Source organism: Engystomops pustulosus, chromosome 7 (assembly GCF_040894005.1).
Source record: "Engystomops pustulosus chromosome 7, aEngPut4.maternal, whole genome shotgun sequence".
Taxonomy (NCBI): Eukaryota; Metazoa; Chordata; class Amphibia; order Anura; family Leptodactylidae; genus Engystomops; species Engystomops pustulosus.
Window position 1 is genome coordinate 76,976,393 of NC_092417.1, and position 17,931 is coordinate 76,994,323.

Here is a 17,931-nt window from a genome sequence, read left to right on the forward strand (position 1 = left end):
GATACCTTGATACTGTGCTCCCGGCACCCACGCAGTGAAGCAACTGTACCATACTCTGGCAAGGGAGCACAAGAAATGGGTTCAATACGCCTCATCGTACAAATCTTTAGGTAAGAATAAAGAGATGGTGGCCACAGAGGGACTTGGTAAAGGGCGACTTGGGACACTAAACCACCTGTCCACTAAACCCCACTGTGGGTTGTTTAGTGTCCCAAATCGCACTGACAGGTCCTCTTTAATGTGACCATCTCTAGACTTTTGGATGCTCATGTCCAATTGACAACGTGTTTGATCCATGAATCGCCCAATAAATAACCTGGTTCAATTTGAATGGGTATTTAAAGGGCATCTAGCATCAGATAACCTGATGGTAGATGTTTATACTCACCTCCTCATCCCGTCCCCATCGCCAATAACGTTTTCCCCCCTCGGTATTTAGGAGTGCCAGATTGCATAGATATAAAGCTTTATAATCTATGCAAATGAGCCTGAGGCGCTCTGCTGAAAAATAATTGTGTACTTCCTCCCGGGCTGTTTGGTGTGGCCACACAATGCTAAGAGAGCCAGTGACGTTGCCACCTCTCCCTTTGCTATTCTTGTGCTAGGCACGATCATAGCATTGTCTAACTACATTCTGTTATGATCGCCTATGATCATTGGCCACCAATGACATTGGAGACATTACGGAGAGCCCTATACATGCTAAAAAGCATAAAAAGAATAAATTGTATGCCCACCATGAGGTAGTGTCGCTCCAAGATTGTTGTGCTCGCCTGAATGAAAAACACTTGGTCTGGTCCCAAGTTGAATGATGAAGAAAAAACAATGGAAGAATCCTTCGGCACCAGCTCGTATAATTCACATGTTTTTTTTCAGTAATCCAATTAAAAAACATAGAAAAAAGAGGAAAAAATACTAAAACATGTTTGTATGCGTTTGTGACACGTTTCGGACCTATGTTACATGGACCTTATTCATGAACAGTCATTATTTCATTGGATTACCGAATAAACATTTTACTAGCTGGTGCTGAAGGATTCTCCCATTGTTTTTTCTTCATACATCAGTCACTGTTTTCACCAGACAAGCTTATGGTGGTGTTGTAGTGTGGGCAGGCGTTTCTATTCTACACCGAACTGCCCTACACTGTGAAGGATACGGTTACAATTCCATACAACTTAAATAACATAATTAATCCAGTCATTGTGCCACTGCATGTACAAAACAAGCCTAATTGTATTGTAACCATGCATCAGCTTGTTGAGGTCACATCATTAGGGAATGGCTGCCGGAGACTTGAGTTCCTTCAAGAAGAGGGGGATTCCATGCCTGTGCAAACAACTTGAGAAGAGCACGAAATGTCTTGGTTAAACTGTATTGATGCTCCTGGTCACAAAACAAGTTATTGTCAAGTCGGAGACAGTCACTGAAAGAGAGAGACTGCCAGAGACAGTCACCCAAAGAGAGATACTGCCAGAGACAGACATTCAGTCAAAGAGATGGTCAGAGACAGGGATGTCAAAAAAGTTTATAAAAAGGGGACAGTTAGTGACAGACAGTCAAAAAGAGATAATAAAAAATATTTTATATGTATCTAACACATTCTTTTGTTATAGCTAAGTGCAGTTATTTACTAAATATCAAGCAAGACTTACAAGCAATCTTACTTGGTGTAAGTGCCAAACCAGTATGATGTCCATACTACCCAAACACAACACACCAGATTAACCTCGAACTACGATTGGTCCTAAAGAGAAATATAGGACACTTTATTGCATCAATCAGTTTTAGCAGAGCCTGGCAGGTCATACATGTCTCTCTCTCCACACGTCACTTTTTACTGGCAGCACCGGCCAGAGTATGTCACGATAGCAGGGATGTAGTGCAGTGACAACCTATGTACGTGACGTAACAGAAAGCGCTGCCTCTATATAATAGATATGACGTCAGTTATCTGGCTCCTCCTATCTGTCTAGCCTCGCGTCCCGGCAGTGGCTCCACCCACCAATAGTCGGGGACAACTGGAAGTAACGGGCGGGCCGGATGTCACATGTCTTTCCCTACCGGCTATTGTCCACAGTCACGTGTGGTAACCGGTACCGGAAAGATATGCTGTTAAAGGTAATTGCCATCTCGAGTCTTGAACATATGGAGCGGACGTTGTAGATAAGAAGTCAGTATCGTGTGCAGCCGAGGCGTCTAGCGATATGGAGGCTTCATTGTAGGCAGCAGACATGGATGTATGTGGAGTTATCACGATAGTAAGAAGTGTGCAGGCGTGTAGTTACTACTATAGTATCCCCTGAACGAGACATTGCAGATGTGTGCACGTGAGGAGCTGTAATGACATGGGGTTTAGATGTATGTTAGGGGTCATTATCATGGCGCAGGAGTGTGCAGTTACATGCACTGCACTGTATTGTATGTAGATATATGGAGTCACAGTCTATGATGTAAATGTACATATACAGAGCTGTTTTTATATGGAACATTTTTATATAATATATATATATAGAGAGAGAGGGCTGTTATTGTACCGGGGCACGCTTGGGCACATATAGGGAGCTCTTATTGTATAGGGCAATTTATTATTGAGCCCTTTTAGGTAGTATGCTTGGTTGTGATTGTCTTATCTTTATTTGGGCATATATGCAGATAGAATTGACCACATATCATGTGATACAGATATACACGATGCTTCCGTCTTCTTCATGGTGCATGGAGAAGGAATGTGATGTATTCTTCTTCTAGACCAGTGATGGCGAACCTTTTAGAGACCGAGTGCCCAAACTACAACCAAAACACACTTATTTACCCTGATGTGCCAATGTGCCATTTTAAGCAGTAACTTATTGCTACCGGTTCTTCCACTTCTTTAATTGTATCGGCTGCCTGATGCCACCAATACAGTTGATAGAAGGTGGGCAAATTCAGACTATCATTGTAGCTTCTCTCCAGGGTGTCTCTGTTTAGGAAGAATGGTCGGGTCCAGCAGGAGGACCACAAAGATAATGCACTTCTTTTAACACCTTCTCACTTTTCAAGCAGTTCCAAACAGTCAATGAAGTGTCGCTGTAAAATAGCGCTGAGCGCAGCATCTCCAAAGTTGTCTAGGACTGCAGGAAGATTTAATGGATTTTGTCCTGTTTGGTGAACTCTGTCCTAGGCTGATGGCCTGAGTGCCCACAGAAAGGGCTCTGAGTGCCACCTCTGGCACCAGTGCCATAGGTTCGCCATCACTGTTCTAGACTGTGTTGGACTTGATGTTTGGGATCTTGGAGGTCATACCATGCAGATGGCTTCGCAATATGAAACTAAGTTATATCCATAACAAAAGTAAGATTAATTCTTATGTATTGGTGGTTTAGTGCTCCAAAACGCCCTCTGCGAGGTTCCTACGTGGGCGCTTTTCTAAATAAAAGAACTTTTTACTTCCCTTCCCGAGCTTCACTGCGCATGTGCCATGGGTAAGGTGCTTGAGGCTGGGGACTAATCACCACTTCAGAAAGCAGCGTAAGAAGAGGCAAGATGAAGCGCTACGTGCGCGAAACGATTCGTCCCTTAAAAACGCTTCTGTGTAACCATGCTCTTCTCCCTGTGGTGCATGCTGTCTTTTTATGATGTAAAGAAGATAAATTTTAAATACGTGGTGAGTGCCAAACTTCTCTTTCTCTCCTGTTCATTGATGAGCGCAAGGGACTTGCGGAACTTGCCGGACAAGGATGCAAATGCGAGTCCGATGTGGCTAATCCAGGTAAGTATAATATATATTTTTTTTTTTTTTACATGGAGACCTAACGCATGCCAATTTGATACCCTAAACCATGTGTCAATGTGGACCTGTAGTTGGTCCCAAATCAGTGTGACCTATCCTCCTTAACTCAACCAGAAAATAAAGTCATATCCATAACATTGTTGTATTGGGCAGGCATGTGCAGATATAGGGAGCTGTTATGTTATGGGGTAGACCTGTCACATCTTGTGATGTACAAAGACTCATCATCAAATCGTGCAGTCTTTTCAGCAGTGAGGTCAGGGTCATCCATTAGACAAAAGACATTGGTCTGACTGTAAGGTGCTGGATTCTAACCCAGAATGTATTTCCTTCCAGGTTGCCCCTGGGCACAGGTTGTCATCTGCAGTGTTATTGTTGGGATACCTCTGACAAGAGAGAATGGTGGTCGATGCCAATCACCAGTCCAGTAACACAATGTCATCTACCTCTGCTAAAAAAAGTGAGGTGCGGTCCAAGAAGAAGTCTTCCACACAAATGAACGGCTTTAATGTGTTTCCTCAGCCTGGGCCAAGCAGGAGCCTCAGTAGGAGCCTCTCATCTGGTCCAGTTGCCCAGCGAAGGCTCTCAGGATGTGGTGTGTACATGGGTACGTGCAGCTGGATGCGTCGCAGTGAGAGCTCCTGCACCCTCAACAGTAGTAGCAGCAGTTCTCGGGGTCGATTGCGCTCTGCTGGGTCTCTTCCATCCATCAGTAAAGCTGCTGCTGCTGACAACAAGACAATTAAGAGGTCATCCTGCCTTCTTGTTGCTCTTCGACCCACTAATGTAGAGGAGGAACGTGAAAAATTCTTCATTTCTGATTATTGCTACAACCCACAGTTTCAGTATCAGGAACCCATGTCCCTTAGTGTATTGGAGAAATACAGCCAAGCATCTAACCAGTTCCTGGAGCAGGTAGGTGACCGTGCCCACATAGGTCAGGAAATAATAATGGAATAAGAGATAAGGAGTCTCTGTCTGCCAGCCGCAATGCAGGCCAGTATTATAAGAAAGGTAACAGTGCCTGTGCCGCAGTTTGTCCGGCAGACAAAGAGGCCTTGTCCGATATTTCTGTATGATGCAAGTACTCCTCTCCTGTGCAATGTGTTCAATCCATGGGAAAAGACCAGCGTAAGGCTCCATTTCTACAGCCAGAACAAGTTCTCCTGCAGCTGGCCTAAATTGAAGTCCAAACAAAAATATTATAGAACTGCAATAAGTCACTGCTGACTTCAACCTGGGTAAGTAAACAGATGTAAAAGGGCAATCGAAGCCCAAAACAGCGGTATTAGGAGAGTGACAGAGGAGTTCAAAACACATATACCGTTTGTACCCAAAATAAATTAAGTGTCCATTAAAGTGTTTTAAATTATACTAAGTTTATTTCAGTTATTTGCATCTTAATGACCAGGCTAAATTTGTAGAATCTGACATGTCATGATAATTGTTTATAACTTTGGATTGCTTTAATATATCCAGGTGATTTTTATTTTTTTTCTTGTGACACATTATACTTCATGTTAGTTGAACAATTTAAGTGATATGTTTTGCGTTTTGTTCAGAAAAAAATGAAAACTTTTGAAAATTAAGAATTTTTCAGATTTTTTTTTTTTCAAAGTTACAATATTCATTTATTTAGGCCAAAACTTGCACATTCACAATGAATTAAATGGTGAAATGCTCTGCAAAGTTTGATTATTTGCAGGATGAGATACACTGTATAGATATTAATTTTGGGGGTCATTTTTGCATTATACAGAAATATCGGACAAAGCCTCTTTGTCTGCCGGACGAACTGCGGCGCTTGCACTGTTACCTTTCTTATAGCACTGCCCTGCATTGCGGCTGGCAGACAGACTCCTTACATCATATTTGTGTATGATGAAAGGACGCTCGTTGTTTGCAATGTGTTCAGTGGGTGGGGTAGGACCAAGATGCAGGTCTTCTTCCATGGGCTGAACATGTCTGCATACAGTTGCCCTTAGGAGAAAGATATGAAGAAAGAATGAACCTTAATAATTAGTTCACAGATATATATGCAATGTGACCGCTTTTCATCCTCACTATGTAGGCACTCAGAATATTGAACACAGTCTTGAATAAATATGGAAGTTATGAAACCTTTGAATCTTCGACTGGAGGAAATCTTCTAAGCAAATGTCAGATCTGGTCATGTTGTCGGCGGTACATGCAAAAAGAAAGCTGCAGTGGTGAGGTAAGTGCTGGATGCCGAAGGATGAGCAGATGCTTAAGGGAAATATAGGCATGTTGGATATTAGAGCCATTTAATGATGATGAAAAAAAAAAAAAAAAAGATGGCTGCAGAGTGACACATGCATGGGAGAGCTATGGAGTGATGAAGTTACATGAGATGATGACACATGGAAGATGAGGAGTGTGGCAGGGTTACCTGGGGAGTTAATCTAGTGAGCAGGCAAACTGTGGGGTAATGAAGAGTTACACAGGGAAGTGAAACCTAGAGAAGAGGTGCCAGATGTCTGCAGCGCTGACACATAGAGGTGGAAAACTGCGGGGTGAAGGTTAGATGGGAAGGAGACACATGGAAGAAGACAGTTTCTGGGTAATCTAGGTTTTGGCTGCAAAAAAAGGGCAGATCCCATCTGTCTTCAGGCTTCTGTTTTTTGCAGTTTTTTTTTTTCATTGATTGCAATTGTGTCCGTTTTTATCTGAAGACAGCTGGTCTTGAGTTTGTACTATCAGTTGATCCATTTGTGATCCTGAGCGTACTTATTTTATATTCCAGAATTCAGGTGTGACCTGTAGTGGCCAAAACAGAGGAAAAAAAATCTAATGGTTATAAAATAACGAAAAACAGAAACTGACACTATTGGAAAGCAAAGTATCTGTTTAAAAAAAGAAAAGGACATTTTTCTATTAATGTATAGGCATGTGTTACATTACAATCCATTCTTTAAAAAAATTAAAACTGCAAATTGAAACCAAAAAGCAGAGTGGAAATGGCCCTAAAATGCCGTTGTAGTGTGTGCAAAAGTGGTGTGTGTAATTCTGTTTTTTTGTCTCTCTTGCAGTGCATGCAGTCGCAGAATCCTTGCATTTCTCTGCTTTTCATATTCTGGGTTTCTCTTTCCTCCTCTGCATGGCTTGCTTTGTTTCCATTTTTGGGGTTTCTATATTTCTTTCTCTGGTGGTGTCTAGGTGGTGGTCCAGCTTACAGAAGACTTGCTGTCTCAGGCAGTCATGACTAATGAGAACAGCCGACCTACACTAACCATCAACTTACTTGGTGCGAGACAGCACTGGCTGGAGGGGATGCTCCGACATGAGATAGGTAGGCACAGTCTGTGCGATCTTGTGGGAGATTAGAGTGCAGAGAGAAAAACAATGTCTTTTACCAATTGTGCTTTCTAGAGGTTGTTTCTTCTAACAACCCAAGCTACTTCACTGTAGTGCAAGCTGAGCAGAACTCTCATTTACTTCATCTCTTCAGGGACCCATTACTTGCGAGGAGTGAACGACGCACAACAGCCCTGGCATGGTTCAGAAAATCGCAAACAGTTTGGATTGAAACCAGCCAACCCCACAGAGGAGGGCCTAGCCAGCTTGCATAGCGTCCTCTTCCGGAAACACCCATACTTGTGGCGGGCGGCTCTCCTCTACTACACCGTCAGTCGTGCAGCCACCTGTAGCTTCTCAGACTTGTTTAATGACCTGCACCAGTTTGTGGAGGACCCTGCTGTGCGCTGGGAATACTGTGTGCGTGCCAAGAGGGGCCAAAAAGACACAGGACAACCAGGTAAGACATTGTGGGCAATGTAGGCATTTTGCTGTAATTAACTTGAAACATCTGCATATATTTAAAGGAAACCTATCATTCAATTTGAAGCATTATGAAGCAAACATACCTTGAGAATGCTGTAGCTACCCTGATGCAGGATCATATCTTATTAAATACCTGAGCTGAGTGTTTTTGCTGAAAAAACAATTATATAATTTTGATAATGACTCTTTGTCGCTTTTGTGCTTTTCCTCTCACATTTAGTTGTGCACTGCTCCGGAGGATAATGCAAGTACTGTTCTCCCTGCCAGGCAGAATAATCAATTGCTGCACCATCCCCCATCTGCTGTGTATGAGTGATCCAGCTCAGGTTGATTAGTCCTGTCTTGGCTCTTCAGAAAGCTTGTATGTAATGTGGATCCAGCTTTCCCAAGGTCCTGAATTTTAAAATAGTTTTTTCAGCAAAACCACTAAACACAGGGATTAAACAAGATATGGTTCTGCGTCATTGTAGCTACAGCAGTCACAAGGTATGTTTGGTTCATAATGCATGAAATCAAATGGTAGATTTTCTTTAGGCCTGATTTATGAGGTGCAACTGCAAAAAGTTGCTAATTGTGGCGCAAAACCATTGCAGTCCCCTCCTAACCTTCAGTTGCACAAAAGTGTCAGATTTAACAAGCAGTCTAAGACAAATACATAATTACACAAATTGCCAGAATTGTGGAATCCTGAAATGACGTGCGCCACATTTATTGATGGTAGCTTTCCGACTTGCCAGAAAAGGGGACGTGGCCTAGCCTAGGCCCAAGAAATTCAGTCTGTGCGCCAGAAAATTCTGACGTAAACGAGTAGTCAATCCAAAGTTGTAAACTACCCCAGACAAATCATCCAGCATGATTTATCTGGTGTAGAATAAGGGGAGATTCACATTGGTATTGTTTTTTTTTTTTTTTTTTTTAAACATCGATATATATATTTTTTTTAATTTATTTTTTTTTCTGAACCCATTTAGTGATTTTTCACTTTTTTTGGAAAAAAAAATTAGAACCAGAGTTTACTGGCCCCATTGGATCAGTAAAAAAAAAAAAAAAAAAAGTAAAGTCTGCACAACACAGATGTCATCCGTCCCTATTTGCAAATCATATAGGTGACACTTGAACTGTTTTTGTGCACATTTGGCTCCGAAACTGAGGTTGCATTCACACATTGCTTTTTTTTTTTTTTAAAAAACAACTGTTTATTTTCTCTGTACATATGTATAGGAAAATATCACTCAGGTAGAAAAAAAATTAATCCGTACAGAATATTATATTTTGCATATTATATTATGTCTACCTATAAGTGTCATCCTTATAATAATCTAAGAAACACATGTGCAGAGGCAACCATTTTTTTTCCCCCATAACATAACACCTTGATACCTGGGTGTCTTAAGACCTAACAGGCTATAACCAATATCCATAACAATAACCATAACAGTAATCATAACCCCACTCCAGGTGATCTCTCTTCCTGTCCACTGTACTCCAAGGCACCAAGTCTATCTCTCAATTGTTCGTTGCTGTACCACATAGTCTTAGTGTATCTAAATGTTTTCTTAAGTGATTGTATTTTATCATAAACTCCTGTTTTTTGAAGAATTTTTAAGGATCCCTTTTCTTATGGCGTTCTGTCTGTATCTTATTATACAATAGTAGTTGTTTCAAGGTGCAGATTACTTCTGGCACATCAGGGATTTTGGAGACCCCCCCCCCCCCCCCATATCTGCCTTGTATTTCCTAAGCTTCATATGAATATGATACAACGAATCAGTGCTGGGGCGTGCCCACCAATGTGTCAAATGAGTTTGGTTTTTCTTCGGCTGTCAGATCTCTAACCCTAGCCTTGCTGGTCGCCACTATTTGACGGTACTGCAAGTATTGTGAAGTACCCAATCTGTACTTGTCTTCTAATTCCTGCCATGTGAGCCATATGGGTTCTGTCTTGTGCAGAAGGTGGTTGACCCTTGTTATCACTTTCTTATGCCATTCCCTGTATTGACTCCTGACCTGTCGGTATATTGTGTTATAGTGTCTGCAATGGGCATATAAGCTATACGTACAAGCCTTCCCCGATCATCAGTTTCTTGAGACACCATTCACTGCAGGGGAACCCACGACTTGGCCCACCCAAAGCTTATTCAGCCTATGCAAATCTTCTTCACCCACAAGTCTCCTGTGCCACATTTGTCTTTAATTTTTGAAGATGCCTCAGTATCAATTTATACTGAGAATGAAGCCTTTACGTGGAGCCTATGAGACAACTCTTATAATGGAGGTTTGTCATATTTGATTCCTCCGCAGGGTTCCCCCACAGTGAAAGAAGCACTGGACAACAAATTACATTAACAAATTTAACAAGGCCATTTTGCTGTTGATTCCTTGGAGGGCCTATTCTTTGAGCATGTTCAGCCCGCAGTGGGGCTGAAACTGCGAGTATAAACGTTCCCCATACGTGTGTGTGAATGCAGCCTAATACTTACTGCCCGTCCTCCATCTCATCCTCCATGGTACTCATTCTCTGCTCCAATTCTGTAATATGGAAGTCATGGCATGACACATCGGCTTGCAGCTTTTGTAGGGTGGTTATGTCTGACTCCTCGCTCCGCATTTTATTTAATTTTGAAATGCATTGCCAAAGCATTGTACAAACTGAATGTGTTTTGGTGCAAACACATGTGCATTCATAGGAAGTGTTTTGCCTGATGCATTAAGAATACGTTTTAATAGTGCATTGTAAATTCAAATGTGAATTCAGCCTGACTGCAAAAATTTATTAAAATGTGGTTTGCAGACCTAATAGCCTAATTCCTCTAAAACTCATTAATCTAAGCAGCTGCAACTTGTACATCCAGTTCTCTATTGGTTATCTGGTTGACCAGTAGTCAGATGACCAATCCGGATTTGGAGTTGTGGATCCCAGGCATTGTGTTGTGCCTGGGACCTGACTTGTCTTGAAAAAAGAGTACACCTTTCTAGTTGAAGGATTTAATAAGTGTGTATAAGGGTTGTTTTCACATTGGCATATGGGCTCCGCTTTAGTTGTGCATCGGATGCTTTTTGTCTGTCTCCATTTAGCTTCTGTTTAACATTGCTTTGAAACTATAACGCCTTGTTTCTCAATCTTCTCAGTGGAAAAAAACCTGACGTTTCTTCAGTTTTTTTGTGGACTCATAGACTTCTATTTCATTCCATGATCCACCTCATTGAAAAAGAACAGACATCTTAAAAAACAACGCCAATGTGAAAGAGGAGATTAGTGGTGGTGCCAGTGAGTCAAGAATATATCTGTGGCTCATGGTTTTTCTGCTGAATTTTTCTTTATTTCTTTTAGGTTGCTTCAGTAAAGATCAGGTCTACTTAGATGGCATCATACACATCTTACGTCACCGTCACACCATTGACTTTCATTTGCTGACTTCACTGGGAAAGGTAATAACCCTAAACGAGAACGATGGAGCGAGTTTTTGGTCTTGGTAGGGTAACTGACTCTCTCCTCTTCTCTAGGTTGCCTTTGAGGATGTGGAGCGCCTTCGTCCGTTTGCTCAACTGGAGAACACTCGTCTTCCTCACTTCATGCGGGACATGGAGAAGTATTATCACCATCTGAATCATATCCTTGAGATGAACCAGTTGAGCGATGAGGAACTTCAAAGCCTTCTCCCAGACTAAGATCTGGCTGCATTTTATCTGCTGTTTTATATATTTATTAATGGGAAGGGGAGGGTTCTTTTGGGGATTGTACTTTTATATATTGTATCACACAAGCCTTATGTTTTTATATGCTTGCACTTTTTTTAATGTATTTTAGCCTGGTAGAATATGTGAAAGATCTTTGGTTAACGTCTGCGGTTCTTTCCACAGAAACAAGATAGACAATTTTCTGATCTCCATAATTGTGTATTGTGATTCTGGGAAGGTCCAAATCTTATGTTATGAATATCTGTAGATGGTAAAGGCTTTTTTTTCCCCCTCAGATACCTGACTGATCTTTTTGTCAACTTATGATCAAAGTGAGCCTTCCCGAGGGTATAGTACCCATGAAGTAGATATTTTAATTTTGAGCGTAAATGTTTGAGATATTGAATTTCATGTGGCCCTTAGTGCTTTGAGTTTCCTTATCCTTATTGTGTACAATGGTGTTACAGGCACTTTCAGTGGGGCAGAGATAACCATTGCTGCTCTGATGTCCCTTAGAGCATCAGGGTTTCACTGCTCTCTTGCTTCTATGTTGTAAGGGATTAACATAACAGTAGAGGAGGTTATCTCTGCTCAGTTGAAGGAGACTCATGGGTCACATGCTGTGCAGACAAGTCTCTACACTCGCTCAGTGAAAAGTAACTAATGGCATAACAATTTCTTCCATTCAATTTAGTACTATTCTATTAATTCAGCAGCATGAATGACCCTCCTTTCAGCAGATATCTGAATTTTGGGCCATAACGACACAAATTGTCCCCAAAAAACAAAGTAGAATCTGAACTTCCACATCCTCCATAAAACCACCTATCAATATTGTACATATTATCTGCCAATATCTCTGTCGTGCTGTGAATTGGTTTATCAGCTGTTAGCAGCAGATCCCCAAGTCCTCTAAGAGGCCCATGACACCATGGATTCGGATCTTTCCAGATGCTTTAGAATTTGGAGAGCAAGTCATCACCATATATTTTTGTCAGTCAAATTTTGTATTTCCTGAATTATCCTGCTGTAAGAGGCTACTAGCATTAGAACAAGTACAAAGCGTTATACTTGATCTGTAATAATCTTTAAAGGGATATTCCAGGAATATGCATGTCTGATACATTAACCCGTAAAAATAAATGTATATGAATATAACAAACATCAATGTTATTAATCACAAAATTGAGCTTAAATAGTTTGATTTTATGATTCACAAAATGTTATGGGCTTTCTAAAGTAGGTAGTTATCTCCAAGATGGCCACCACTGGAAAGTCCCATGATCCTTTAGCTCTCAGTAACAGCTGCTCCTCCTTATGCTCTGCTCACAGTGATGATGTAACAGACTCCCCTGCTCTGTTACCATAGTAATGATGTGTAACTGCCATCCTTGCACATCATCACAACACTGGCCATACTGGATGCACTGCAACCAACAGACTACAGCCAAACTTAGTGATGATCACATGACCTGCCCAGACAGGTGCGTGATATGTGACCAGCGACCATCTTCTGTCCTGTGTCTACTCCACACGGAGAAAATCAACGGACTGATTAAAGGGCGAGAATTCTAATTCTCCATCACAATGTATTTTTCTGCTAAGTTAAGCTAAGTTTTAAATATCTAAATACAAATTATGTTTATTCCTGGAATACCCCTTTAAGGGGTTTTCCCTCAAATTCAATTAAGGCCATATCTACAGGATATGGCTTAAGTTGCTGATCGGTGGGGGTCTCAGTGATGAGACCCCCACAGATCACAAAAACAAGGGGTTCCAATGGGGTCCCATGTACCTTCATCGGACCCCACGTCGCTCCCGGAGGTTGCGCATGACCGTGCTGATTAATACATCTCAATGGAGTCGAGGGAAATTGCTGAGTGCCGCACTCTGCGATCTCCGTCAGCTCCATAGAGATGAATGGAGCAGAACGGTCATGTGCGGCCGGGTCTGTTCCAGTAATCTCCTGGAGCGACACCCTTGTTTTCGTGATCTGTGGGGGTCCCATCACTGACACCCCCACGGTTTGGCAAGTTAGGTCCTATCCTGTAGATAAGGCCTAACTTGAATTCATGGGAAAACCCCTTTAAGCAGGGCCACACAGAATATTGAACATTAAGGTTTTTGCTGGCCTTATTTCCTTGCTAGTGTCATCTTTCCAAGGTGAGTGATTTACATTCACATAATGTAAATGAGAATGCAATTCATTAGACTAAACCAACCTTTATGTGCATGGATCTGCCCTGGCTTCTAGGCCCCACAGAGCCATCAGGTACTTTGTTTTTTTGTGGTATTTAATTAGACAGGTTAGCCCACAATCTGCTAATTTATGCTGCTATGGTGGTGTTATTTAACCATCATAATCTGTTTTTTATCAGTTGGTAATATCCTTAGTTTTACTTATTTTAACTGCTTCTTCAGCCTCTCTGTAAAGGAAATGGCTCTGGATCATCCCATTTTGTGGCCCTAGTAAACCTGATGTGACCTTCGGTGTTAAAAGGAAATCTACCATCAAAATCGATAAACCAGGGGCACTTACACCATGGTACCTGGATCTATGAGTAAGTGTCCCTGGATTATTATGCTAAATACAATTGTCATACACCAAAACAAAAAGTCCATATAATGATACGTAATTGAGTCAAGTGACCGTAATATGTAACAAAGCCAGAAAAAAACTCTTGAAAATCAGCAGAAAAGTACCCAAAAGAAGAAAAAAGAGGAAAATACAAACCAAGGCTTCAGACAAAAGATATAATAAATGTTATCTTTATTAATGACAAACATACATAAAAAATGTATAAAAAAAAATCTCAGGAGTTGACAAAAAGGCACGCCAGGTAATAGGTTCTACCAGAACAGAATGTAAGTAATAGTGCAAAATAGTGAAGGCACATAAAGGTACAATGTAGCCAAACACTATAATAAAAAAATGAATAAACCACAGTACAAAAAAAGGTAAATAATGCAAAAGTAATGAAGTAGAACAAGTAAATGGCTTATACAAGATACATGATAAAGAACACGGTCACAAAAGCTTAACCTCAGCCAATGATAAGGAAATCGGCATGAATAGGGCAAAAATAAGGCTGATGTGACAGAAAGGAGGACCCTCTATTACCTGGCGTGCACCCTGATCTATGAGTAAGTGTCCCTGGATTATCATGCTAAATACAATTGTGGAGATCTATGTAACGCCTACCTACAGCATTGAATGTAAAAAACTATGGAATTTCAAGATGAAAATCTGTAATGCGCAGATGATTTGGTGATTGACCTAATGAAAATATGATAAAATCTGCAAAAGAAAAATGAATGTTGAATGTTCAGGGTCAGAAAATCTGCCCTGTGTATCGATTTCAGCATGGAAAAAAAAAGTGGCACGTATGTAAAATTATTAAAGGAAGCGTACCACCACAGATCTCCCTGGGGTGTGGTAGGCAATGGACGTGAGGATTAGCCCTTAGAAGGGCTATCCTCACGTACAATAGAGGCACCAATAGATCTGTGGTGGAAGGTTTTCTTTAGGCTAAATTCAGACAATGTAGTACAGCGGGCATACATCGGTGCTGCAGAGAGGAGCAGGGGATGAGAGCAGCTCACCCCTGCCCCTCTCCATAAGCATATGCACCGCATGGCGCCGTATCACGTAGAAAGATAGGACATGTCCTATCTTGCTACGGAGCGGTACGGTGCAGGGTCTGGAGCCCATAGAAGTGTATGGGGGACGTATATCGGCCGTATATACGTCCCCCATACGTGTGTGTGAATGCAGCCTAATGTGTAGCTCTTTCACATTGTCAAGTTTTTCTCACCGATGAGGCTGAGAAACCAGTCGTTCTGTTTTCAAAGAAATGTTCAACACAACAGAAGCGGAGAACACACACCGCTGCAAAACCACCCTTATTAAATCCCTCAGTGTGGAAGCAATGCCAATGTGAAACTACCCATACACTAGTACTTTACTGCATAGCCAAAAAAAAAAAAAAAAAGCTTGGTAGATACCAATAACAACTAATTACAGTGCAAATTTACTACAGAGCACTGAACAGTGAGTGTTGTGCTGTGGTTGGTTTCTTTGGACATCAATGACTATCGCGTAACCCCCCTCCTCATAAAATAGATAAATTGGCCTTATGTTCTAAGTTTTCTGAACGTGAATCTCATTCATTCACTGTGCCCGACTCTTTGTAAAATCAAATAACAAAGCTAAGATTCGCTGTAGCGCAGACTGAATTGCTTTATTATATGTTAACGTTTAAGCCCCTTTTACCACGTTCATTACAATCACAGCTTCAAATCCAATTAATGAAAGAAGATGGAGCTTATATGCAGCAGGGATCACAAACTGCACTTGCCCTGGTTAGTCCTCACCAGAATTGTTCATTTAGTTGTCCACATCCTAGCTGTTCATCCAGTTTTCCTTACGGTGGTTCCGCCACCTACTCCAAAAACTCCAGTTACTGTCCATTACTATTCTCACCACTGGAAGGGCTGTTTTTTACTTCAATCTCCGGACGGAGCTCCAGCATGAGCTCAGCTCCCACCCCTGTTACAAGGGCCAAGTCCTCTACACGGCGGAAGCCATGAATCTTGCGGCGATGTGCTGTGATGCTTTGAGCTAAGGCCCGGTTTATACCTGGCAGAGTCATAAACTCCTCTTCTGTAGCTGCATTAATGTCTAAACAGCTTTCTGGAGGGGCACATCTTAGGGAGGATGTCCTTCTCCGTCTTCCTGTTCTACAACTCACAGTAGAACCCATGCTCATGCAAAGTTTGAAGAGGCGACTAACTGAAGAGAAAAGCAGTTCTGGCAGATCAGTCTTTCTGTCCTCCTAAGAGCCATACAGCAATGACAACAGATCCCCAATCTTCACTTACACTCAGGCTGAGCAGTGTGAACACAGCAGCACACTAGACCTTCCATGGAGAAATGTACGGAGCTGCCTGCGGACTCTGGCACAGGAGGAAGGTGTGCCCCAACCTAATGACTAACTATGTGACCTTTCCACTGCCTGATAACAAGGGACTACAGTGCGGCCTACTCTCCCATTACTCCGATGGAAGTCAACACTGTCACAGGACAAAAGAGAGGACATACTCCCCATCACGTACCGCATTCACCAGAGACAAACATACAAAGCTGACTCCAGCCACTCATACTTGTGTCAGCTTTAAAGTGTTCCTAAACATTCAACAAAATTGCATAAATGAATAGTGCATATTATAATAGTAAACTTTGTTCCGACGCACTTTCCAGGGACACTTACTCATAGAACCAGGCACTGTGTCTGTGATAATCTTCATATGTTTGTTAAATTTTAAAATTATAATAAAAAGCTTTAAGGGCATTACCAGAGTCCCCTCTGTGCTGAAACTTCAGGCTCTGGTGACAGACCCTGGAGCCCTTCAGGTGCATTAGCAAAATTTAAGTTGAATTTGGAAGGAAGGAGGTCATGAATAACAAATAAAAAAAAGATTACCACAGTCATGGTTCCCAGATCTATGATTTAATCAACCCTTGCAAGATTTCCTTTAAGCAATTTGTGCAAATCACCTTTCTGTTCTGTACTCCACAGACAGTGGTCTCATGACCTTACTCTTTACATATTATACATGATAGTCTAATCAGAACACTAAATTATGAAGGGAGATATACTGTTGGTATGTAAAGAGTTTAAAGATTGTGCCCTTTTCTGTGTTAAAGGAAACCTACCACTTTTAAATGGTCATTGTGACCCACACTAACCTGCACATAAGGGTAGCGGAGCTGTTGCAGGCACATATTTTGGTTAAACAAGTCTCGCCACCGTCGTCATGAAACTTCGGCGATGGTAGGCGCGCCCGCCATGTGAGCTGATGATGCGCATGCTCTAATGCTCCCGAGGGCTCGGTGACGTCACCGGGAGCAAAGAAGGGAGGGTGGGGACGGCACTCTGCATGCCTCCCCTAGTATGCTAATGCCCAAATGCTGTGACATAGAGACAAGCGCCGAGTGGGTTATTAGCAAAGTTAAGAATCTAGAGTTATAACCCATCCATTTAGTTATGTTTAACCAAAATATGTGCCTGCAACATATGTGCAGGTTAGAGTGGGTCATAATAACCATTTACAAGTGGTAGGTTTCCTTTAAGTGTATGGATACACTGCTCACTACTGGATAAAATAGCAGATAAAAGGCACAGAGAAGCTGCTTTACTTAATAGTAAATGTTGTAGTATACTTCATTATCATCTGCACTATTCATTTCTGAAATAAAAACACTTTTACTTCTATGGTTTAAATGCTATGTAAATCTAAGACTAAGGAAAGATGCACCTCTAGAGTATAAGGATGAATTTACTACTGGCAATTTTTTTTTTCCTTTGACTACAAATCACTTGGTGGCAGACGTAATGAATGGGACGGATCTGCGACTTATCTTTTCATATGCAGCACTTCATCTTATCTGCTGCAGCTGGGTGTTTTCTACAGTCTAAGAGAAATGAGACGCTCCAGACACAGCTTGATGTTTTTTTTTTTCAGGAGCATTATCTAGTTGTTTTTTTGTGACAATTATGTGTAACTGTAATGATAAATAACATCCATTGTTTTAGTACTGATCTATTGTAAATGTCAGACCGGGCAATCCGTAATGTCTAAGGTGTCCAGCGAGTTGAACTGGACTGTAAAGAAGG

The 17,931-nt window shown here is 41.5% G+C and overlaps 1 protein-coding gene across 4 annotated transcripts; it reads left to right on the top strand.

The window, feature by feature from the left end:
- Positions 1 to 1,954: 1,954 nt before the first annotated feature.
- Positions 1,955 to 14,527, top strand: MATCAP1 (microtubule associated tyrosine carboxypeptidase 1). Of its 4 annotated transcripts, none has more exons than XM_072116903.1 (7): positions 1,955 to 2,240; positions 4,112 to 4,690; positions 5,847 to 5,990; positions 6,953 to 7,085; positions 7,245 to 7,550; positions 10,908 to 11,005; positions 11,081 to 14,527. In XM_072116903.1, the coding sequence occupies exons 2-7, from the start codon at positions 4,175 to 4,177 to the stop codon at positions 11,243 to 11,245; spliced, it is 1,362 nt and encodes a 453-aa protein (XP_071973004.1). In that variant the 5' UTR covers positions 1,955 to 2,240; positions 4,112 to 4,174; the 3' UTR covers positions 11,246 to 14,527. The 4 variants fall into 4 exon arrangements, with proteins under 4 accessions (XP_071973004.1, XP_071973005.1, XP_071973003.1 ...); XM_072116904.1 differs by having other exon boundaries at positions 1,955 to 2,173; XM_072116902.1 differs by having other exon boundaries at positions 1,956 to 2,121.
- Positions 14,528 to 17,931: the final 3,404 nt, after the last annotated feature.

Bases quoted from the DNA above. Each gene is read 5' to 3' on its own strand.
- MATCAP1 (XM_072116903.1), top strand. From the start codon at position 4,175: ATGGTGGTCGATGCCAATCACCAGTCCAGTAACACAATGTCATCTACC. The intron at 4,691-5,846 runs GTAGGTGACCGT...CTCACTATGTAG, and splicing joins CTAACCAGTTCCTGGAGCAG to GCACTCAGAATATTGAACAC. The intron at 7,086-7,244 runs GTAGGCACAGTC...TCATCTCTTCAG, and splicing joins GATGCTCCGACATGAGATAG to GGACCCATTACTTGCGAGGA.